Here is a 25,784-nt window from a genome sequence, read left to right on the forward strand (position 1 = left end):
TGCCTGTGGTCTCAGCTACTCAGGAGGCTGAGGTGGGAGGATCACTTGAGCCGGGGTGGGTTGAAGGGCGTTGGGGCAGAGGTTGCAGTGAGCTAAGATCACACCACTGTACTCCAGCCTGGGTGACAGAGCGAGAACCTGTCTTTACTTTTCCTAAAATTATTAAAAAAAAAAAACAAAAAAAAAAAATGCTGACTTCTTTCCAGGCACAGTGGTTCACACATTTTGGGGAGGCTGAGGCAGGAGGATTCCTTGAGCTCAGGAGTTCGGGACTAGCCTGGGCAATATAGTGAGACCTGGTCTGTATTTATAAAATAAAAAAACAAAAACTGACTTCTGATTCTCTCACTATGGTGGGCTAGACAAGATACTTTTTAAAATACGAAAGGTAAAATAATAACTTTACGTCAAAAAATCTGGTAGACACCACCTTAGTAAAATGATTAAAGCTACCGTTACCAGTTATGGGGATTCTCAACATGTGCCTTCTAATAGGATACACTGAGCATCTCTTCTGTGGTATTCAAGGGACACTGTACAACATAATAGTCTGTCCTCTTGAAAAATTGTTTCAGATTGAAGGAGACTAGAAAGACATTACAACTGAATTCAATGTATCATCTTGGATTTTCTTTTGTTATAAAGAATATTGTTGGGAAAATTGACAAAATCTCATTAAGTCTAGAGATCGGAGAAGTCTAGAGATGTGTGTAGTATTGATAATTTTACTGTAATTATATAAGGTAAATCCTTGTTTGCAAGAAATAAACACTCAAGTATTTTAGGTTAAAGTGGCATGATGTGTAATTTACTCTCGAGCAATTCAAAACTTTATATATATGTACATATACACATATGTTTATATATATACATACATATACATACGTACATACATCACAACATAATTATATGTTATACATATACACACATAGAGATTAAAAATAGAGAGGAGGGAAAAAGAGAGAAAGATAAAGCAAACATAGTTAAATGTGGTTGAAATGTATTCAGGGATTTTCTGTCTATTCCTGCAACTCTTGTAAATCTGAAATTACGTCAAAATGTTAAGTATGTAATTATCTATTGATCTTCTAGTCTACCAGACACACTAAAGGGAATGTATATACAAATAATTTTAGCATTCTTCTTCTTCACTAAAGTCAAGAAACATTTCAAATGTTAAGACAAAAAACCAATAGAAAAAGAGGTTGACTTTTCTGATGTCAAACTAAAGGGGCCAACTGTCCCAATTTGCCCAAAAATGTCTGGTTTTAGCAATGAAAAGTTCCACATCCTTGGAAATTCCTTAGTCCTGGGTAAACTAGAATAGCTGTTCACCCTTTCTCAAACAATTTTCTGGACAATTAAAATTTTAATTTAAATAGTAATCTTTTCAGTTTTTATGTAGAAAAAGACTATGTTCTTTCTTCCATCCATTTTGGTTGGTGCCTCTCAACTATTATTTTCAAAGTTGTCTAAGCATTCATTCAAACACAGTTGACTGTGTTACAAGTTGATATACTTTTCTGGAGCAATCTGCCAAGATATACTGAGAAATTTAAACAACTGTTCATAAATCTTAAGAATAGTTCTATTCCTGGGAGTTAATCCCAGGGAAATCATTATAGATTGCCCAAAAATGTGTGGAGAAATGGATAGTCATCATAGTGTCATTACAGTAAAATACTGGAATTTACCCAAAATGTCTAAATCTGGAGAAATGGATATATAAATTATGCTACAGCCATATAACTGCATGTTAGGTGGCCATTTTAAAAATCATGTTTTTGAAGAATGATATTAAAAAAGTTTGTGAAATATTGTTAAATTTTTAAAAAGTATTTCATCAACATACAAAGTCATTTATACAGCATGAAGCCATTTTAAAAAATACATAAATATGACCGGCCTGATGCAGTGGCTCACACCTGTAATCCCAGCACTTTGGGAGGCCGAGGTGGGTGAATCATGAGGTCAGGAGTTCAAGATCAGCCTGGCCAAGATGGTGAAACCCCGTCTCTACTAAAAATACAAAAATTAGCCAGGTGTGGTGGCAGGCACCTGTAATCCCAGTTACTTAGGAGGCTGAGGCAAAGAATTGCTTGAACCCAGGAGGCGGAGGTTGCAGTGAGCCGAGGTAGTGCCACTGCACTCCAGCCTGGGTGACAGAGCAAGACTCTGTCTCAAAAATAAATAAATAAATAAATATGAATATATGTATATGTGTGAATTTAAAATGAGACAATACATTGTTTACATACTGTATGCTATATGTGAATATACTATATATACAAACTGCATACTATTCCAAATTAACATAATACAATGCATAAGCTGAGAATCTACCTCTGAGCAGTAAAATTATAGGTGAATTCTTATTCTTTCAATGTATCTATATTTCTAATTTTCAATAATGAATCCTATTTTATACTTTGAAAAAAAGTATAATGTTTAAAAGACTTCTAATTTTATGCAGTGTGATTATAAACAAGAAATAAATTGCTACAAGCTTTCCAAGAAATCAAGTTCATTATTTTATAGTGACATTTATACAAAAAACCCAAGATAGTAAGACTATACATGCAAACATAATGGGGAATAAAAGTTAAAAGTACAATAGACTGACGCAGAATTTGTTGAACCATACATCTCATATAGAGTAGGTTCTATTACCTCCCAGCTATCTGGCTCCAAGAATTCTTTTTTTTCTGTGGCTTTCAAAAACTCCTCCAGAGTCACCAATCTGTCTTTGTTAGTATCAACCTGATTAAAAGAAAATGTATACATAATACAAAGTAAATCTTTCTCATATTATTTAGACACTATCAACTGTCTTGTAATAGATGCCACTATATAAACATACAGAAATTAGGACTCACCTAACATCCACAGAAACTGGAGGAAAGAAAATAACAGAGCACTCAACATTATACTAGAATTACAAAATAAATATCTTTCTCTTCTATATAATTCAAATTGGAAAATATGAGATATCTATATACCTAATGCCCCCAAAACCACTAAGTTTCAGTCAGCTGATCTGAGTGGTTGACTGGTATCGTCTTCCTACTTTACCATAATATGTATAATCCCTCTTGAAGCCAAGTTCTTCAGTAAGAAAAAGAACCATTCTAGAAAGAGGACAGTTTTAGCCAAGAGTAAAGGAGGTTAAACTAAAATGCTCTCAACACTTTTTCTTAAAAAAACACAATTACGTAAATCAAAACTAAAGCTGACAACCTCTCCAAATCCTCTTGCATAGTTGTTACAGCCTGTGGCAAATTTCATTACAAAGGTGTACTGTATAATGGTCAAAGAAATTCACTTGATAGTTGGGATGTCAGCAGTCAACAGACATCCCAATTTGGCATTTACAGCTCAAAAATTCAGATGAAAGTTACTGAAGCAAAATAGTGGGATTCAGTTACCCTGCATATGATGCCTATATCAGAGTTTTTGGCTTAGAGGGAGGAGAGGCAGAGCAAGAACTACAAAGAAAGGCAAATATTTAAATGAGGGTAGCCATTAGATGGACCATGGACATCTGAGCACAGACTCAGTGGAAGTAAGACCTTGTGATGATCTAAAAAGGAGTATTCCAGAAAAAAGAAATATTAAGTCCAAATGCTCTAAAATGGGAACAAGCTTGATGAGAGGTAAACATCAGAAGGCCAGTGTGGCCAGAGGAGAGAGAGTCACAGAGAGCAAGGCAAGGATGAAGTCACGAATCTTTCGGAAATAGGAGGGATTTGGGATCATATTATAAGGGAAATTGCAAGCCATTGAAGTATTCCTATGCAAGAGAGCACATGACCTGATTTATGCTTTTAAGAGCTTATTCTGCCTACTTACAAAGAAGTGTCTGCAGTGGGGTAAGGAACAGAAGCAGAGATGCCAGTTAGGAGACTTGCTTGGACTTGATTGGTATTAAATAGTAGTGGAAGTAGGGGGAAGTGGTCAAATTCTGGATCTGTTTGAAAGATAGGTCAAATAGAACTTAACAGAGGAAATGCAGGATATGAGGAAAGAAGTTAAGGATGACTTAGCCTGAGCAACTAGACGAATTATGATTAATTTGTTGAAATGAAAAAGGCTGAGGAAGGAACAGATCTGGGTTTGAAGAAGATGTGAGTTAAACACAAGGAGAACTGTCAAGCAGATACAACCCTGGAACTCAGAGAAAGGAGACAGCTGAAGATAAAAATATTGAACTCACCAGCATACATGCAGATATAGAGCATATATAGAGACATGGGACTCCACACTACCACCTAAGGAAAGAATGAAGCTAGAAAGAAGAACACGGCCAAGGGATGGGAGCAGGGCAATGCAACATGTAGAACTTGGAAACAGGAAGAAGAGCCAGCAAAGAAGAGAGAGTGGGGTATGAAGAAATTGAGGAGGTGTGGTTTCCCAAAAGTGAAGAAACCATTTCAAGAAAGAGGGAGGCATCAAATGTTGCCAAGGGGTCAAGTAAGATGAGACCACCGGACTTGACAAGATAGAGGTCATCCAATGGGAGGATTTTTAAATGGAATGATTGAGGCTACAGCATAGATTAAGACGAAAAGGAAAGGTGAAGAATTAACAGGAAGAGGAAGAATAGACAACTCTTTGAAGAGAAACAGAGAAATGAGGCAGTAACCAGAGGTTGTTTTTTGTTTTTGTTTTTCAGTACTGAAAAAAGGGTTTGGTTTGGTTTGGTGTGGTGTGGTGTGGTTTGGTTTGGTTTTGAGATGAAGTCTTGCTGTGTAACCCAGGCTAGAGTACAGTGGTGTAATCTTGGCTCACCGCAAACTCTGCCTGCTGGGTTCAAGCGATTCTCATGCTTCAGCCTCCTAAGTAGCTGGGATTATAGGTATACAGCACCACACCCGGCTAATCTTTGTATTTTTAGTAGACACGGGGTTTCACCATGTTTGCCAGGCTGGTCTCGAGCTTCTGACCTCAAGTGATCCACTTGCCATGGCCTCCCAAAGTGTTGGGATTACAGGCGTGAGCTATCATGCCCAGCCCCCAAAAAAAGGTTTTATACCTGATATGCAGTAACATCTTTATCTTTTAGAATATTTTAAAGTAGTTACAAATTATTTTATTCATACTAAAGGCATCTAGTATAATAATCTGGATCAAAAATGCAAACTTCAGCCTGGACAACATAGCAAGACCTTGTGTCTCCAAACATTAAAAAGTTAGCTGGCAGCCTGGGCAACATGGCAAAAGATATACCGTCTCTTAAAAGAAAAAAAAATTTCGGCCTGGTGTGGGGGCTCATGCCTGTAACCCCAGCCAGCACTTTGGGAGGGCGAGGTGGGTGGATCACTTGAGGTCAGGAGTTCAGGACCAGCCTGGCAAACATAGTGAAACCCCATCTCTACTAAAAATACAAAAATCAGCCAGGTGTGGTAGTGCATGCCTGCAATCCCAACTACTCAGGAGGCTGAGGCAAAAGAATCACTTGAACTCGGGAGGCGGAGGTTGCAGTGAGCGAAGATCGCACCACGGCACTCCAGCCTAGGTGAAAGAGTGAGACTGTGTCTCAAAAACAAACAAAAAAGGCTGGTGGCTCACACCTGTAATCCCATCTATAATCCCAGCACTTTGGGAGGCCAAGGTGGATGGATCACCTGAGATCAGGAGTTCAAGACCAGCCTGGCCAACATGGGGAAACCCTGTCTCTACTAAAAATAAAAAATAAAAAAAGGTGTGGTGGTGGGTGCTTGTAATCCCTGATACTCAGGAAGCTGAGGCAGGAGAATCACTTGAATCTGGGAGGTGGAGGTTGCAGTAAGCCGAGATCATGCCACTGCACTCCAATGTGGGTGACAGAGTGAGACTCCATCTCAAAAAAAAAAAAAAAAATTAGCTAGGCATGGTGGCTCCAGCTGGTGGTCCCTCCTCAGTCTCAGGAGGCTGAGACGGTAGAATTGCTTCAGCCCAGGAGATTGAGGCTGCAGTGAGCCATGATTGCACCACTGCACTCTAGCCTGGGCAACAGAGCAAGACTCTGTCTCAAGAAAAAAACAAAAAACAAACAAACAAACAAAAAAAAATGCAAACTCCATTTAAATATAAATTCTGTATATTTTCCATCTTAAAGTAAGATTTATTGCAAGAATTAAATAATATATAGAAATAATATATTATCTTAAACTTTTAAAACATACCTCATTCATTACATGTTCCCTCATTCTAAGCCTTTCTTCTTCCATTTCTACCATATCATCCTCTTCATTTTTAGGGTCATATACTTTCTCCAACTAAAAAGAAAAATTTTAAATGAACATGAAAGGAAAGAAAGTAACAAGAATAAAAAAGAAAGAGAACAAGAACACTGAATACTTAATAAACTCATTTACCTCTTTAGTAAATAGGGCTTCTAATTCTTGCTCATCCAGGAATCCATCACTATTAACATCTAAAGTTTAAAAAGTTACAAATGTAAAAAAAGATTTTAATACCTCAGAAAATAATTAAAATACAATGATTTATAAAAGGTTTACAAAAGTAGTACTGATGTGAAGCATCAATAGAATGCAGAAAAATATTTCTTCTTTTTCATGAAGCTTTAGATCAGCTCAACTGATAAATATGCTATATTTATTTGTAACTCATAATCGTTTGTGAGGAAAGCATATCTTGACCATTTTTTCCAAAAATATAAAGTAAAGCAATATTCTATGAGAGTAGAAGTAAAATGTAATATTATAGTATAAAGCCTATCAGATATAACCTAGCTAGTCACAGTATACAGTTTTCAGTTTACAGAGAACTTTGCAATAATTCATATGACTCAACAGTAAAAGCCAGTATAAAGACACAGCTACTGATCTAAAATTTTATACTGCAGGTGAGCAACAAAGACTATCATATTACCCTAGAAAAACTCTAACCATTTACTCTCACTAGATAACTCAATAGCAGACCTTGGCAGAAATCAATTAAGAGGAAAGTAAATATTTTTTCAAACAGCAGATATAAATATTAATATTTGTATCAAATTGTTACCATGTAATTTGAAAAATGTCTTGGGGTCAAAGTCATTAGGATCCAATCCATCAGTCTCTTCCCATACCTCTTTTAGTTGATCTTTACTTCCCTGTGAACCAATTTAAAAAAAAATTGCTCAAAACAAAATATAATCTATCTGTACAGACTCAAAATATAAATTTGAGGAACTTTGCATAAGAATCCAGATTTCAGTACTAATAACACGATAAAATTCCGCTGATACAAAGTAGTATCTTTATCTAAAAATGGTTTCATAAAGTCACAATCCTTACTGGATGATTAACTTTAGGGTGATTTTCATGCTTTTTCTTCATTTCTTCAAATTTAGACTCTTCTTCTTTTCTCTTTTCTTCATTCAATGTTTTTAAATATTCTCTCCTTTCATGTTCCTTCATCATTTCATATTTTTTAAATTCTTCATGTCGAGTCTTGTCATAGTTTTCCAGATCACTTGTTGCCTGAAATGCAATAATGCATTTAAGTTAAATAAAAACATGCATTTGAAAAATGTAAATAAAGCCATTCTTGAATATAGCATACTCTTGAACAGAAGTGGTACAGGAAAGCAAAAACATACTGGACTCCTCTTTTTTAATTCTACCATTTCATTTTAGTCAAGTTCTTCAAGTTCTTTTTTTTTTTTTTGAGACAGAGTTTCACCCGTCACCCAGGCTGAAGTGCAGTGGCATGATTTCAGCTCACTGCCACCTCTGCCTCCTGGTTCAAGTGATTATCCCACCTCAGCCTCCTGAGGCCTTGAGTAGCTGGGATTACAGGCACTTGCCACCACCCCCGGCTAATTTTTGTATTTTAAGTAGAGACAGGGTTTCACCATGTTGGCCAGGCTGGTCTTGAACTGCTGACCTTGGGTGATCCGCCCACCTTGGCCTCCCAAAGTGCTGGGATTACAGGCGTGAGCCACCACGCCTGGCAATTTTCGTTATTATTATTACCAGAGATGTAGGTATTCAAATAAACTAAAAGTTCAAAGCTAGCCCCAACTTTAAGAAACTCCTCATAAGGAAGTAGTATATAAGTTGATTTCAAAAAAAAAGAAGAAAGGAACTATATCAAATCTAGACAGTACAGAAAACTTAAATAGCTTCTAACCATTGAACTAATCTAATACTTGCCAGGTTACAACTAATTCCATTCACACATAATATGAGAGGTCCACAAACTCTTATCTAAAATCTCTGAGGCCAAATGTGCTTCAGAATTTTCTACCTTAAAGAAACGGAATATGGCATATATGCCATATTATGGAATATCCCTGTAGCATCTGTAATCAAACAGCCTAGTATTTCTTAAGCAAAATCTATAAATACTCACACTAAGTAGGTTAAATAAAAACTGTAAATAGTATTACTGTCGTTGGTTTATTCAGGTCAGGTTTCAGTTTTTACAGCTTTTGGATTTAGGAATTGTGGATAAGGGATTTTAGACCTGTATGTACATATTAATATCTGTATTAATAAGGGTTAAGCTACCTTCCTTTGAAGATCTTCAACAGAATATATAAAAGTTATATTTCCATTTCATTGGGTTTACTTATCAAATTACAAAACCTCAAAGGCACAATAAAGACAAAACTTTTTGGAATTATTCTCACCGCTTTGATTAGCATATCTAAATCTGTGGATTCAAACTTGTCAGGATTCAGGTGGTTTAGGTGATCAAATTGTTTTAGAAGAGCTTGGTGGTCCATGCCTATATCTGAAAGAAAATGAGAAAACTGTAAATGATCAATTTCTAGAAGCTAGAAAAATTATAATAATTATACATAAGAAAAAGATTTCATATTTATTCCTATAGGATTTTATGAGGAAATACAAAGTTTTAGAATAAAGGCTTATATTTACTTTATGAATATTGCATATGTTATTCTAGTCAAAGGCAGTGTCCTTGAACCTAGAGTGGAATACAATTTGTGTATTTTTAAAAATTCTCTCTCCTTATTTTTATTTATTTTTATTTTTTTTGAGACATGGTCCTGATCTGTCACCCAAGCTGGAGGGCAACGGTGCAATCATGGATCACTGCATCCTTGACCTCCTGGGCTCAAGCAATCCTCCCACCTCAGCTTCCCAAGTAGCTAGGACAACAGGTGTGCACCACTATGCCTGGCTAATTTCTTGTTTTTAATTTTTGGTAGAGACAGGGTCTCACTGTATTTCCCAGGCTGGTCTTGAATTTCTGGCCTCAAGTGATCCTCCCACCTCAGCCTCTCAAAGTCCTGGGATTACCATGCCTGGCCTTATGCATATTTTATTTATTTATTTATTTGTTTATGATGGAGTCTTGCTCTGTCACCCAGGCTAGAGTGCAGTGGCACAATCTCTGCTCACTGCAAGCTCCGCCTCCCGGGTTCATGCAATTCTCCTGCCTCAGCCTCCCGAGCAGCTGGGACTACAGGCACCCGCCACCACACCCGGCTAATTTCTTGCATTTTTAGTAGAGACAGGGTTTCACCATGTTAGCCAGGATGGTCTCGATCTCCTGACTACGTGATCCGCCCGCCTCGGCCTCCCAAAGTGCTAGGATTACAGGCGTGAGCCACCGCGCCCGGCCTTGCATATTTTAATGTTATATCTAAAACGACTACTTGACTATCAGCATAGTTAATAACAAACCCTTTTTAATTATCTTAAAACTACTAAATATCTTGCTTTTAATTAGATAAACTCTAATATAGTGTCCTTATCAAAGTTTTAAGTAGAATTTCTAAAAATAATTGCTCTAAAGCTTACATGAAAGAATTCCTTGTATATTGCTCCAATGGATCCCTTATGAAACAATAAAAATCTAATTTAGGTAAATTCCTTTTAATTATGACTTATTTTTAAGGAAATATCAATTTTTTTAACTTTTAAAAAACAAGTTACGGGCCGGGCGCGGTGGCTCAAGCCTGTAATCCCAGCACTTTGGGAGGCCGAGACGGGCGGATCACGAGGTCAGCAGATCGAGACCATCCTGGCTAACCCGGTGAAACCCCGTCTCTACTAAAAAATACAAAAAGAAAACTAGCCGGGCGAGGTGGCGGGCGCCTGTAGTCCCAGCTACTCGGGAGGCTGAGGCAGGAGAATGGGGTAAACCCGGGAGGCGGAGCTTGCAGTGAGCTGAGATCCGACCACCGCACTCCAGCCTGGGCGACAGAGCGAGACTCCGTCTCAAAAAAATAAAATAAAAATAAAAATAAATAAAAATAAAATAAAAAACAAGTTACAATTTACTACAGTGAAATGGGTGAAGTGATGCTGGATTGTTTCAGTTGTATTACATAGTGGACACATGTAATGGATACACAGTGGATATACACACAAGACAGCTCACCAGAAACAACACAATATGAGCCCTTATAGAATTGAGCAAAATGGGTACATTGTCGAAGTTGGAAATCAGCTCTCACTTAGGAAGAAGGAATATACAAATATGGAATGGTGAAAGGCAAGAAAGAAATTGGTAGATACGATGGGAATTAGCATTATCTGTGGGAACTCAGCATTTCTAAAATATGTACATTTAACATGTATATGCACATGTTTCACATGTATATGAATATGGATGTGTGTATATATGTGTATATGTGTATAGACATGCAAGTTTCCTAGCTCTGTGCAATTAAGGTGCCAAGAAAATACACTCCAGTAGCAAGGAGTGTACCTAGTGCCAGCTCTTGATCTAAAATATAGTTGCCTATTAAGAAAAACCAGTGCTCCTCAGAGAAATGGCTCATTCCACAGCTGGGGCAGGGTAGGTACGAGTTGATCCTGGAACATGTTGTTATGCCAGAAAGTGAAGAATGCTAAATCTGGTTCAACCAAGTTTTCACTGAATTCTAAGTATGGCACTGTACTAGCAGTTCTACTTATGAAGAAAATACTTGTTTTTTAAGACTAAGCCCTAAAAAAATATGACCAGACAGTGAAATATATAAAAAGACCCTTAACCTCCCTCAAAATAAGATAAATATATATTAAAACTGCACTGTTATACTATCTAACAGAATGGAAAACTCCTAAAGTTTGATGACACATGCCATTAGTAAGGTTGTGAGGAATTATTGCTGGTGGATATATGTATTGATACAACCTCTAGGGAGGCAAATGTGGCAATATCTATCAAAATTACAAATATATATAATTTGATTTGGCAATTCCACTGTGGGGAAATTATCCTACAGATAATCTTATATGGATACACAGTGACATATATACAAGATAGTTCACTAGAAATAACCTAAATGTCAATTGACAGGGGCCTGGCTAAATAAATTATAGTATATCCATATAATGGAGTTCTATGCAGCTGTAAAAAAAAAAAAAAAAAAAGAGAGAGAGGCGGTCTCTATGTACTAATACAGAAAGATATTCAAAATATATTATTAAAAGAAAAACAATGTACAAAAATGTGTATTTCCTTTTGCATAAAAAGAGAGGGACAATAAAAAAATTTTATTTGTATTTGCTTATATACAAATAAAGAAACTCAAGAGTCAGGCACAGTGGCTCATGCCTATAATCCCAGCACTTTGGGAGGCTGAGGCAGGAGGATCACTTGAGACCAGGAACAGGAGTTCAAGACCAGCCTGGACAACACAGCAAAACCTCATCTCAATGTAACTTAAAAATAAATAAATAGATAAACCCAAGAAGGATGGTGCTAGGGGACATTGGGAACTGACAGAATACAAAAGTATCAGGTAGATTTTTGCTCTATATTTTCTACATTTGAACCACGTGAATGGGCCAAGCATGGTAGCTCATGCCTGTAAACCCAGCACTTTCAGAGCCTGAGACAAGTGGATCACTTGAGCCCAGGAGTTCAAGACCAGCCTGGGCAACACAGCCAGACTCCATCTCAATAAAAAGAAAAAAAAAAACTGCCTACTTTAAAAATTACCCCCTCCCTAAAATTAAGACTATGTAAGCCCTTCCTCAAAGTATCAGATATTTCAATTCATACTGAACCAATGAGAAAATATTCCTTAGTTTCTAAGTTACATCAGACTGTTTTCTTTCTTTTTTTTTTTTTGAGACAGAGTCTCACTCTGTCACCCAGGTTGGGGCACAGTGGCATGATCTCGGCTCACTGCAACCTCCGTCTCCTGGGTTCACACAATACGCCTTCCTCAGCCTCCCAAGTAGCTGGGACTACAGGCACATGCCACCACACCTGGCTATTTTTTGTATTTCTAGTAGAGATAGGGTTTCGCCACATTGACCAGGCTGGTCTCAAACTCCTGACCTCAGGTGATCCACCCACCTCAGCCTCCTAAAGTGCTGGGATTACAGGCATGAGACACCATGCCCAGCCTAGACTGTTTTCTTTATGCAATGAAATTCAGTACCCATCTTGGAATGAAGAGGATACTGTTAAGACTGAGGGGATGGAAGTTGTCCCGGGGATAGAAATCTCCACACATCTTAGGCCTGGCTTCAAGTATGGAATTACCGTGCATGCCTAAGTACCCCAAGTAGCATGGCATGATTCAATTTACTTCTCACTGATATCCTTAATTTCAGGATGATGAGTATTTGGCATTTGTTTTCTAAGATTATACATTTAAAATGTAGATTACTACACTCTTTCCCAGAGCCAGAATCTCTGGAGGTGAGATCTAGCAATCTATATTTCTAAAAAGATTTCTCGGAGATTCTCATGCATGCAATCTGAAGTTTTAGAACTACTATTCCAAGAGTTAAACGTTCAGATGTTTATTAATGACAACAAACCACCCAGATAACCAACCTATGGGAGGATATCACAAGGATGTATGAACAAGCTTGAAAGATCTCCCACTGGCTAAATATACTCCTTGATTTTGACTCATAATTAGAAAGTTCATTCCAAGGTAATACAGGAAATTCACCTATGCTGCCACATAGTACTTTTGTGATTTTATTTTCTACATTTAAATCTTTAATTCATTTACAATTATTCTGATAAAGCATTATAAGAGATATGGCTTTAACTATACCTTTGTCCAAATGGCTAGCAAGTTATACCAAGACTACTTAGTTAAAAATTTGTTGGGTGTGGTGGCTTACACCTATAATTCCTGCACTTTAGGAGGCCAAGGCAGGAGGATCATTTGAGGCCAGGAGTTCCCTCAAACCAGCCTGGAGAACACAGTGAGACCTTGTCTCTACAAAAAAATTAATTAATTAATAAAAAATAAATTAGCCAGGCATGGTGGCACACTCCTGTAGTCATAGCTACTCAGGAGGCTGAAGTGTGAGAATCTCTTGAGCCCAGGAGTCTGAGGGTGCAATGAGCTATGATTGCACCACTGTACTCCAACCTGGGCAAGAGTGAGACCTGTCTAAAAAAAATAAATTAATAATAATAAAAATAAAAACCTATCTTTATCCCACTAATAATAAGATGCCACCTTTATATTAAACTAAATTATATTGTGTATTTAACTCTACTTCTGCAATGTCTATTATGTTTCACTGATCATTCTACTTTTCTGCCTAAGCCATACAGTTTTAATGACTGAGGCTTAGTGACATAATTTAATATTTAATATTAAAGATTTAATAGATATTAAAGATTCGATTTCTAATATCTAGTCCTTCACTGTTCTTTTTCAGAGGTATCTAAGTTTTCTTACTTGTGTCCTTTTTCTTTTTTCTTTTTTTTTTTTTTTGAGACAGAGTCTTACTCTGTCACCCAGGCTGGAGTGCAATAGCGTGATCTTGGTTCACTGCAACCTCTGCTTCCCAGGTTCAAGTGATTCTCCTGCCTCAGCCTCCTGAGTAGCTGGGATTATAGGCATGTGCTACCACGCCCAGCTAATTTTTGTATTTTTAGTAGAGACAGGGTTTCGCCATGTTGGCCAGACTGGTCTTGAACTCCTGACATCAGATGATCCGCCCACCTTGGCTTCCCAAAGTGCTGGGATTACAGGCGTGAGCCACCATGCCTGGCCTACTCATGTCCTTTTTCACATGCACTTTAAAAAATTCACTTGGCTAGTGCCAGAAAAATAATGTATATATTTTTAGTTGGATTGTGTTTAAATTATACATTAATCTAGAGAAAATTGACATGTTTATAACATTGAGTCTTTGCCTCAAAAAGCAATTGTGTCCTCCCACTTGTTCAAGTCTACTTTTGCATCCTTCATGAGTATTTTAAAGTTTTTGTCTGTCGGTTTTGCACATTTCTGAATAGGTTTATTCTGGACATTTTATCTCTGTTGCTATTGTAAATGGAGTCCTCTTCTTCCATTCTGTGTTCTAACTGGCTGTTATGTACATATGGAAAATATTGATTTCTACAGATTAAGTTGACTATTATTTTCCTATTGAGGGGCTCAATTTTCCTATTGTTTATAGTGAATGTTTCCATTAATTATTTTCGGTGTTCCACATATATATAAACATCATATCATCTGTGAAAAAAGATGGTTTTATCACCTCCTTTCCAATTACTTTACCTCCAGATTCTTTTTATTTGTATAAATGTTTTGGCTAGGTCAGGCATGGTGGCTAATGCCTGTAATCCCAGCATTTTGGGAGGCCGAGGCGGGTGGATCACCTGAGGTCAGGAGTTCAAGACCAGCCTGACCAACATGGTGAAACACTGCCTCTACTAAAAATAAAAAATTAGCCGGGAGTGGTGGCAGGTGACTGTAATCCCAACTACTCAGGAGGCTGAGGCAGGAGAATCCCTTGAACCCAGGAGGCGGAGGTTGCAGTGAGCTGAGACTATGCCACTGCATGCTCCAGCCTGGGTGACTGAGACTCCGTCTTAAAAAAACATAAAAAATACAATAAAAATTTAAAAATTAAAAAAAAATTTTGGCTTGTACCTCCAAAGCAATGTTATTTAGTGGTGGTTACAGTGGACAACACTGTCTTGTTTCTAATTTCAGTCAGGATACATACTTGTGCTTCCCCACTAAGTATGATGTAACTGAGTTAGATATAGCTGATTGTGTTACAGAAGTTATCTATTAATTAGTACTTTATTACTTTAGATTATGAATTGGTGTTCAATTTTGTCAAATGGATTTTCTGCATCCATGGAGACAGCCATATGACTTATAACTTTTTTTTTTCTTTTTTTTTGAGACAGTCTTGCTCTGTCACCCAGGCTGGAGTACGGTGACGTGATCTCAGTTCACTACAACCTCTGCCTCCTGGGCTGAAGAGAGTCTCCTGCCTCAGCCTCCTGAGTAGCTGGGATTACAGGCACGTGCCACCACACCCAGTTGATTTTTGTATATTTAGTAGAGATGAGGTTTCACCATGTTGGCCAGGCTGGTCTCAATCTCCTGATCTCAGGTGATCCACCCGCCTCGGCCTCCCAAAGTGCTGGGATTATAGGCGTCAGCCATCATGCCCAGCAAGATAACTGTAAGATATCCTTGCATTTCGGAAATTCTATTTCATAGGTATTTAATCTTCTCATAGTCTAAAAGAATAAGAATTCTAATATTTGTTCCAATTTATCATTTGTCCTTTGACTTTATGACTTTTTTTGATACATCAAAATTTTAAAGATTTTTTTCTCCTTAGGACTATTTATATGATGATTTATAATATTAGATTTCCTAATATTAAGTCAATCTTGTATTCCTGAAATAAATCCAACTGTTATGAGATAGTATTCTTTAGAGACATAATAATTTTGATTTTGGTATCAATATATAGCAAGAATGTGGAAGCTTTCCGTCTTTTTATATTCTCTAGAATAGATTAAATAGAATTGACAACCTGCTCTTTAATGGTTTGACAGAATCACTCAAATCATTAAAGAGTAGACAGATAGTTTCCTTAATGAAACTATCTTATTCTGAGAGCCAGACATGGTGGCTTGCATATGTAATCCCAGTAACTCAGGATTACTTGAGGCCGGAAGTTTGAGACCAGCCTGGGCAACACAGCGAGACCGTATCTCTAAAAAACATAATTAAAAAAACAATTAGCAGGGCATGGTGGTGCAGGCCTGTACTCCTAGCTACTTGGGAGGCTGAGGTGGGAGGACTACCTGAGCCCAGGAGGACTACCTGATCAAGGCTGCAGTGAGCTATGATCATGCCCCTGCACTCCAGCCTGGGTGACAGAGGAAGATCTCGTCTCCTAAAAGATTTTATTTAAAAAAAGAAAGAAAAGAAATGGTCTGGATCCTGTGTTTTTTTCTGGGGCTAGATCTCTGAAAAATTTTCTATTCCATGTATGAAAATTCTTCTAATTAGATTATCTTTCTCTGCTTTCTTTTGGTTTCCTTTGATATTATTTTTCCTCCTTTAAACCAGTTGTTTAATTCATTACTTTTCATTCTTCCTTTTCATTGCTATAATTATGGCTAATTACATTGATTTTTGAATGATATAAAATGTATTATCTATTCAAAACATTAAATTCCAAAAATTAAGAGAAGCCAAATCAATACTAACAAAATTTTGACTAGAAGAACATAGATGGCACGTACTAATATAAACTGACCTCAACAACCAAATACTAAAATTTTCTAGCCAGGCCTGCTGGCTCATGCCTGTAATCCCAGCTCTTTGGTCAAGGTAGGAAGATCGCTTGAGCCCAGGAGTTCAGGACCAGCTCGGGCAACATAGCGAGACCCTGTCTCTCTAACTAACAAAAAAATTTAGCCAGGCATGGTGGCATACATCTGTGGTCTCAGCTACTCAGGAGGTTGAGATAGGAGCATCACTTGAGCCCAGGTGGTCAAGGCTGTAGTGAACTGTGATTGTGCCACTGCACTCCAGCCTGAGCAACAGGGCAAAATGCTGTTTCAAAAGGAAAAAAGAAAAATATATATATTCCTACCTTTTGTTTAGCACTTACCTTGAAGGGAATCCAACTTAGCTTTAATTAACATTCTTAACCTTCCTACTTCTTGCCTTTTCAGTTCATCAAGTTTTGTCCTCACATGGTGACTTACTAAATCCAGTTCTTTGCTTAGCCTCCCACTCTGTTAACAAAATTAATAAATTAGTTTTATCTATTACATTTCATTTTTAGACAAATGCAACAGCTTAAAAACAGGGTTAAAATACATTAGTGATAAATACTTTTGACTAATTTGGATACATTTAATATTATAAAAAGAATTTCTTTCAAAAGATATTAGCTTTAGGGCTGGGCATGGTGGCTTACACCTGTAATCCCAGCACTTTGGGAGGCTGAGGTGGGCGATCACCTGAGGTCAGGAGTTCGAGACCAGCCTAGCCAACCTGGCGAAATACCGTCTCTACCAAAAACACAAAAATTAGCTGGGCATGATGGCGCACGCCTGTCAATCTCAGCTACTTAGGAGGCTGGGACAGAAGATTCACTTGAACCCAGGAGGCAGAGGTTGCAGTGAGCCAAGATTGCGCCACTGCACTCCAGTCTGGGCAACAAGAGCAAGACTCTGTCGCAAAGGAAAAAAAAAAAAGGCTACGTGCGGTGGCTCATGCCTGTAATCCCAGCACTTTGGGAGGCCAAGGCAGGCGGATCACCTGAGGTCAGGAGTTTGAGACCAGCCTGGCCAACATGGTAAAACCCCGTCTTTACTAAAAATACAAAAATTAGCCGAGTGTGATGACCCATGCATATAATCCCAGCTACTCGGGAGGCTGAAGCAGGAGAATCGCTTGAACCCAGGAGGCGGAGGTTACAGTCAGCCAAGATCATGCCATTGTGCTCCAGCCTGGGCAACGAGAGTGAAACTCCATCTCAAAAAAAAAAAAAAAAAAAAAAGATTAGCTTTAACTCTAAAATCCAGATGTCTGAAAAACCATGTAATTTAGAAAAGCATCATTAAAGCACAAAGCAGAAACTCAAAAGGTTAAATTGTAAAATGGTATAGCCACTTCAAAACAGTTGGCAGTTCCTCAAAAAGTTAAACATAGAGTTACCATGACCCAACAATTCCATTCCTAGATATATAATTAAAAGAACATGTTAACACAATAACTTAAACATAATATTCATAGCTGCATATTCATACTAGTCCAAAAAAGCAGAAACCTAAATGTCAATATCAATAATGAATGGATAAACAAAATACAGTATACCAATACAATGGTATGTTGTTTGGCCATAAAAAAGTATAAAATCCTGACACATGCTACAACATGAATGAACCTGTAAAACATTATGCTAAATGAGAGAAACCAGACACAACAAACCATTTATTCTATGAGTCCATGTATACGCAATGTCCGGAACAGGCAAATCCACAGAGATGAACAGTAGATTTATTGTGGTTGGGGAAAGGGACGCAATTAGGAGTTACAGCTTAATGGGCACACAGTTTATTTTGGGGACAATGAAAATATTCTAAAATTAGATAGTGGTGATGATTGCATGACGCTGCGGGTATATTAAAAAACTACTGAAATGGCAGGGTGCGGTAGCTCCCACCTGTTACCCCAGCACTTTGGGAGGCTGAGGTAGATGGATCGTTAAAGCGCTGGAGTTTGAGACCAGCCTGGCCAACATGGTGAAAACCCATTTCTACTAAAAATACAAAAATTAGCCAGGTGTGGTGGCACATGCCTGTAGTCCCAGCTACTCAGGAGGCTGAGACAGGAGAATCGTTTCAGCCGGCGAGGTGGAGGTTGTAGTGAGCTGAGATAATGCCACTGCACTCCAGTCTGGGTGACAGAGCAAGAGTCCATCTCAGAACAAAACAAAATAAAACAAAAAAACAGACAAAAAGACACTGAATTTTATGCTTTAAAAAGATAAATTTTATGGTATATGAATTACATGTCAACAAAGTATTTATTTATTTATTTATTTATTTTATTTTATTTTATTTTATGAGATGGGGTCCAGTCTGTCACCCAGGCTGGAGTGCAGTAGCATGATCATGGCTCACTGCAGCCTCAATCTCCCAGGCTCAAGCAGTCCTCCCACCTCAACCTCCCGAGTAGCTAGGATTACAGATGCATGCCACCATGCCTGATTAATTTTTGTATTTTTTGTAGAGACAGGGTTTTGCCATGTTGCCCAGGCTCGTCTCGAACTTCTGAGCTCAAGCAATCCACCCACCTCAGCCTCCCAGAGTGCTGGGATTCCCGGGAGCCACTGCACCCGGCTTCTGATTTTTTAAAAAAGTTAAGTTGGTCAGCACCATTAGGGCTAAAAAGAACATTTAAATTAAAAGTCAGTTGGCCTCTATAAGCATTAGTCATTCCATATATAAAAGCTTTTCAAAATTTATCTTTTTTAGGTCCCCTTTGATTGCTTTCTTCATAGATGAGTGATTAGTAGGAAAACTAGGAGAATATACTGTTACAGAATCAAAAAGAGCAGTATATTTCAAGGAGAGAATAGTCATTATTATTAGATAAAACAATGGTTGTCAAAATGTAGTCCCCAACTGGAGCAGCATCACCAGGGAACTTCAGAAATGCAGGCCCTAGAGTTACTGAATTGGACACCCTGAAGGTAGGAACCAGAAATATGTTTTAACAAACCCTGAAATCTAAAAACTATTGAGATAAATAAAGGAGTCTGGTAGAATGAGGAATCAAAGGTGTTAGGATGTTCACTAGATTTGGCAATTAAGAAGTCACGGATGCCCTCCATGAAGGTATATTCAGTGGAACAGTGAGGGCAGTACCATAACCTTTCCAGTTAGGGAATGTTTGGGAAGTGAAGAAATGTAATATGATTTTCCTTTCAAAATGCTTAGCTGAAAAGGAAAGAGAGGCCAGGCACGGAGGCTCATGCCTGAAATCCCAGCACTTTGGGAGGCCAAGGCAGGGGGATCATTTGAGGTCAGGAGTTTGAGACCAGCCTGGACAACATCTCTACTAAAAATACAAAACTCCTATCTCTACTAAAAATACAAAAATTAGCCAGACAAGGTGGCCCACACCTGTAGTCCCAGCTACTTGGGAGGCTGAGGTGGGAGGATCGCTTGAGTCTAGGAGGCAGAGGTAGCAGTGAGCCAAGATTGTGTCACTGTACTCCAGCCTGGGTGACAGAGTGAGACCTTGTCCCCCCAAAAAAAAAGGAAAGAGAAAATTCTAACTTTTTTTCTTCATTTTTTTATGAAACGAGAGTTTTTCTTGGTTATTTGTGATGATTCTACTGGTTTGGGTTTTATTGTCTAGTTTTACTCATTTTTTTTGTTTGTTTTGTAAGAGATGAGGTCTCGCTCTCTGTCATACAGGCTAGAGCAGTCATATAATCATGGCTCACTGCAACCTCAAACTCCTGGGCTCAAGTGATCCTCCCACCTCAGCTTTCTGAGCAGCTGGGACTACAGGCACACATCACCACATCTAGCTAATTTTTTATATTTTTGGTAGAGCTAGGGGTTTCACTATATTGCCTAGGCTGGTCTTGAACTTCTGGGATCAAGCGATTCTCCCACCTTGGCTTCTCAAACTGCTGGGATTACAAGTGTGAGCCACTGTGCCTGGCCTCAGACAATTTTTTTTTTAAATTTGAAGGATAATTTTTAATTTAATTTTTAATTAAATTAATTTTAAATTTTAATTTTTTGTAGTGACAGGGTCTCGCTATGTTGCTCTGGCTGGTCTCAAACCACTGGCTAGAAGCCATCCTCCTGCTTCAGTCTCCCAAACTACTGGGATTACAGGTGTGGACTACTGCGCCCGCCCCTCTTTTATTATTTATTTATTTATTTATTTATTTTTTAAGACAAAGTCTCACTCTATTGCCCAGGCTGGAGTGCAGTGGCACAATCTTGGCTCACTGCAACCTCTGCTGCCCAGGTTCAAGCAATTCTCCTGCCTCAGCCTCCCGAGTGGCTGGGAATTACAGGTGCGTGCCACCACACCCGGCTAATTTTTCTATTTTTAGTGGAGACAGGGTTTTATCATCTTGGTCAGGTTAGTCTTGAACTCCTGACCTCAAGATCCACCTGCCTCAGCCTCCCAAACTGCTGAGATTACAGGCTTGAGCCACTGCACCCAGCCCCTCATTTCTTTTTTATTGTGTAACTGTTTAACTTCATTTTGGTTCCCCCTAACCCTTCACAGAAACAGGAACTGAATGTGAAAGGAAGAGAGTTATAAAAATATTCCCTGCACCAATCTAGGAAGCATATTTTCTTCTTTGCCTGAATATCTCTATGTAGTATCTCCCACGATCCACATTTTCTATGTTACCCCAAATAATGCTCTTACTCCTGATACAAAGACATTAAGAGTTCTACATCAGATATATTCAGCATAGGAAACTTGTTCCACATATCGAATTAATCCTTGAGAAGAAGAGTAAGGTTATCCTCATAGACAATTCCGGGGAACTATTAGCATAACACTATTACCTTTTCCCCAGAAAAGTTCACAACTTCAAAGAGGAGAGCTGTGAACTAAATGCCACACCTGAGCGCTGACAGACACCACAACCTAACGGGAGTCAGTCTTTCAAAGAAGTTCACACCAAGATCAGAAACTAAAATAAAAGGTTTGTTTGACCCAGAATGAGTCTTTCAAACACAATTCTCTTATTCTGATTCTGGAAAAAAGGCAACGTAAGTTTTTAAGAAAGTAAAAATTAAATAAATAAAGGTAACATAAGCAAACAAAATTATCTTAGGAGACATTATTGAAATTTTAAAATTAACTGGATTTTTTTTACTCACTGAGTCTAAGATAAACCCAGCTAAGCTGATTCATTTCCTTTTAAGGAAAGACTTTACAAGAATCTCTCACGTCAGATCTCTACAACCCCCTTTCTTATTATGAGTACCAAAGAGCTCACTATGGCTAGAATTATGTCAAATAGGGTACTTAGGACAGAGTCAAATGGTTAAACCTCTCTGATTGATATAATACATAGCCCATTATTTCTTCTGTTAATCTGGACCTGATTAAAACACCAGAACCTCGCCTATTCCAAACTTTTGAATAACTTCCTGCTGTTCTCAGATAATGACCCAAACCCCTTAACATGATATACAGGCCCTCTGTCATTGAGGTTGTGACTCTTCCCAAACCTCATCTTTTGGCCACTCAGGCCTCCATTTCCCACTCTGGGGTCTAGCCACAGTTACTGCTTCCAGTTTCCCGTATACCTCTTGCCTCTGTACCATTGCACCTTTGTCTGGGATGCCTCCCAGTCCCTCTACTTTTCTCACTACATCTTTAAGCTCTAGCATAATCTCTATCAGGAAGAATAACTTCCCACCTCACCCCACTGCTTCATATTAGATTATGTGTCTGTCATCTGTATTTCTAGATTAAATACTCATCATATAATCCATCTTATAATCTATTTCTGGATATGATTTTCCCTTGAGGGTTCCTTAAGGGCTGGGAATAAATCTCATCTTTGTATTTCTAGTACTTAGCTCAGTGTCTGGCATGTGCAAATGTTTGTTAAATATTTAAGCCGAGCGTGGTGGCATGCGCCTGTAGTCCCAACAACTGGAGAGACTGAGGTAGGAGGACAGCTAGAGCCCAGGAACTCAAGGCCAGCCTGGGTTATACGGTGAGACCTCATCTCTAAAAAAATTGTAAATTAAGACACATATATGTATATATTATTTAATTGCATTTACCTTTATTTCCTCTATGTCTGCTTTCTGGAGCTTTTCTCTGAAGTGTTTATCTGTTTCCAGCACATCAATCACTTGCTTGAGATATTCATCATAATAAAGTCCAGTATCCTTCAAATTAAGAAACCAACAGTAATGCTTCTGCAGGTTTTTCCTTGTTTGAATCTAAAGAGGTCAATCCTGAGAAACAATTTCTAGCAAATGGCATTGAGACACACTTACTATGATAGTTTCAACAAAGTGAAAAAGCTGTATTTCTGAAATAAATAGTTTTATATCAGAACCAATATCATCTTTTATTGTTACATAAAGGTAGATTTTTCTTTTTTACGACACTCTGTAGTCCAGTAGATTTTCTATATGGTTCAGACAATGAAGATTTTACCATTTTGGTTTCTCCCCATTGTTATCTGTCTCTGCTTTGAATATAATACAGTGTTTTATTGGCTAGTTAGCTCTGTGTCAGAAATGTATTACAACTAATTCTCCTATTTAATATACTAACTATATTAAATAAATATTGTCTAAGGGTAAGCAGCATATGCTTGTCCAATACTCTTTTCACTGCTATTTCAGAAATAGTTTCCAAGTGTACAATTTTATAAGTCATAAATATTACCAATATTTTCATTATAATTCCTCCCATTTCATTTAATTATAATTTCACCTCATTTTACCTCATTTAGTTATAATTATAATTCATTTCATCTAGTTATAATTCCTCCTATTTCACTTCATGTCACTTACTGGTGGTTCTATCTTTGCACTTTCCACAGGGTGAATATTTTGTACTTTTGTCTTGTCTATGTCTATAGGCACAGCTTCAAGAGCAGTAAGTAGACATGTAATCAAGAGAAAGCAATACTGTAGCAGGATGGTCCTCCACCTCATCTGAAATAAAGAAATAATTATGGTAAAGTCATGAAAAGATGTTTTAACACTATATACAAGCATTCCAAATGTCACAATCATATATTTAATCTCAAGAGGTTTAATAAAACAAAAAAATCATAGGAAAGGGAAAAAATAGATTATAACTTGTCAAAATTAATGCTTAAAATAAATCACTAAAGAAAATCAAGGGTGAAATGTTTTTGTAGCCAAAATTAAAAAGACAGAATACAATATTTTAAAGTTTATACTGTTTTTTGTTTGTTTGTTTGTTTTTTTGAGATGGAGTTCGCGCTTGTTGCCCAGGCTGGAGTGTAACGGTATGATCTCGGCTCACCACAACCTCCGCCTCCTGGGTTCAAGGGATTCTCCTGCCTCAGCCTCCCGAGCAGCTGGGATTACAGGCATGCACTATCACGCCTGGCTAATTTTGTATTTTTAGTAGAGACGGGGGTTTCTCCACGTTGGTCAGGAATGGTCTCGAACTCCCGACCTCAGGTGATCCACCCGCCTCGGCCTCCCAAAGTGCTAAGATTACAGGCATGAGCCACTGCACCCTGCCTATACTGTTTTTACACTATAAGAAAACATTTGGTTAATTACAAAAGCTTCAATGTAGCCATGGCCTTTTTTTTTTTTTTTTTTTTTTTTTTAAAGGCAACACATTTTACCCACAAAATACCATTTGGAAAAGAACACATAACCCCATTTTCACCACAGCCCTAGATGGCACATACACAGGAGAGTGACACATTTTACAAATGAAGAAATTAATTATTAAACCAATTCCCTTACAGAGCATTGTCTTGCCATTAACAAACCACTAAAACTCACATTTTACTATCTTTATACCCATTTTTTTAAGCATCTTTATTGAGATATACTTCACATGTCATAAAATTCACCCATTTAAGTATAGGATAATGTCTAATCTATAAAGATGCTACCCAAAGTTTAGTTCTCAATCTTACAAAATCAGATCATCTGAAAGCACATCAGAAATGCAAATTCTCAGGCTGTACCCAAAACCTCTGGGGTGGGGGCCAGGAACCTGTTTTAACAAACAGGGGGGTCCAGGGGGTTCCTATGTATACTAAAACCTGAGATCCACTCTTCTCTAGGATACTAGAATCTCTAATAGGGTAGTATACTTCACAGAATGTCACCTCACTATGAATCACCTCCTCTTCCCCACAAATACTTGTAATAACAAAAAAGGTTTATTCCTCATTCATGCTTCATGTCCACACATACATAAGTGTGCATTTCGGGTTTTTTGAGATATAACTCATAAGCCATAAAATGTTTTAAATTATACTATTCAGTGTTTTCTAGAATATTCAAAAGGCTGTGCAACCATCTCTACTATCTAATTTTAAAATATTTTCATCATCTCAAAAAGAAACCCTATAACCATTAGCAGTCACTCACTGTTACCCTTTTTTCCCATCCCCTGGCAACCACTAATTTACTTTCTAGCTGTATAGATTTGCTTATTTTGGTCATTTCATATAAATGGAATTATGCAATATGTAGCCTTTCGTGTCTGCCTTTTATCACTTAGCAGTATGTTTCCAGGTATAACCACATTGTAACAAGTATCAGGACTTTATTTCTTTTTTTTTTTTTTTTTTTTGAGACGGAGTCTCGCTCTGTCGCCCAGGCTGGAGTGCAGTGGCGCGATCTCGGCTCACTGCAAGCTCCGCCTCCCGGGTTCACGCCATTCTCCTGCCTCAGCCTCCTGAGTAGCTGGGATTACAGGCGCCCACAACCGCGCCCGGCTAATTTTTTGTATTTTTAGTAGAGACGGGGTTTCACCGTGGTCTCGATCTCCTGACCTTGTGATCCGCCCACCTCGGCCTCCCAAAGTGCTGGGATTACAGGCGTGAGCCACCGCGCCCGGCCTATTTCTTTTTTATAGCTGAATAGATAGTCTATTGTATAGATATGCCACATTTGTTTATCCATTCATGAATTTATGGACATTTGGATTGTTTCTTTCAGGCAGTTTTGAATAATACTTCAGTGAACATTTGTGTTCAAGTTACTGTGTTAACAGGTTTTCAATTCTTTTGGTTATAGAACTAGGAGTAGAATCGCTGAGTCCGTTTGGTAACTCTAAGTTTAACTTTTTGAGGAACTGCCAAACTGTTTTCCAAAGTAGCTATACCATTTTACATTCTCACCACTTATATATGAGGGTTCTAATTTTTCCATATTCTTCCATGTGTTTTTGTCACTTCTGCTGCTCTCCTCTTCTGCCAAGTCTACCATAAAGAAGAAGAAAAGTCAAGAGAATGTGTTTGTATACATGAGTGTGTGTGTGTGTGTGTCCTAACAACACCTGACAACAATTTTTTTTTTTTTTTTTTTGAGACAGAGTC

General features: G+C 38.0%; 1 protein-coding gene across 6 annotated transcripts in view; it reads right to left on the bottom strand.

The window, feature by feature from the left end:
* NUCB2 (nucleobindin 2) overlaps window positions 1–25,784 on the bottom strand; it is a 70,331-nt gene that overhangs the window by 17,123 nt on the left and 27,424 nt on the right. For all 6 annotated transcript variants that reach the window (XM_050755434.1, XM_050755433.1, XM_050755435.1 and 3 more), the window contains 9 exons: window positions 23,257–23,400; window positions 22,513–22,620; window positions 16,827–16,953; window positions 8,621–8,724; window positions 7,281–7,466; window positions 7,006–7,096; window positions 6,357–6,415; window positions 6,165–6,257; window positions 2,671–2,760 (listed from right to left, as the gene is read on the bottom strand). In XM_050755434.1, the coding sequence (XP_050611391.1) occupies window positions 2,671–2,760; window positions 6,165–6,257; window positions 6,357–6,415; window positions 7,006–7,096; window positions 7,281–7,466; window positions 8,621–8,724; window positions 16,827–16,953; window positions 22,513–22,620; window positions 23,257–23,400 (1,002 nt within the window). The remainder of the gene's footprint in view (window positions 1–2,670; window positions 2,761–6,164; window positions 6,258–6,356; window positions 6,416–7,005; window positions 7,097–7,280; window positions 7,467–8,620; window positions 8,725–16,826; window positions 16,954–22,512; window positions 22,621–23,256; window positions 23,401–25,784) is intronic.

This window comes from Macaca thibetana, chromosome 14, assembly GCF_024542745.1.
Source record: "Macaca thibetana thibetana isolate TM-01 chromosome 14, ASM2454274v1, whole genome shotgun sequence".
NCBI lineage: Eukaryota > Metazoa > Chordata > Mammalia > Primates > Cercopithecidae > Macaca > Macaca thibetana.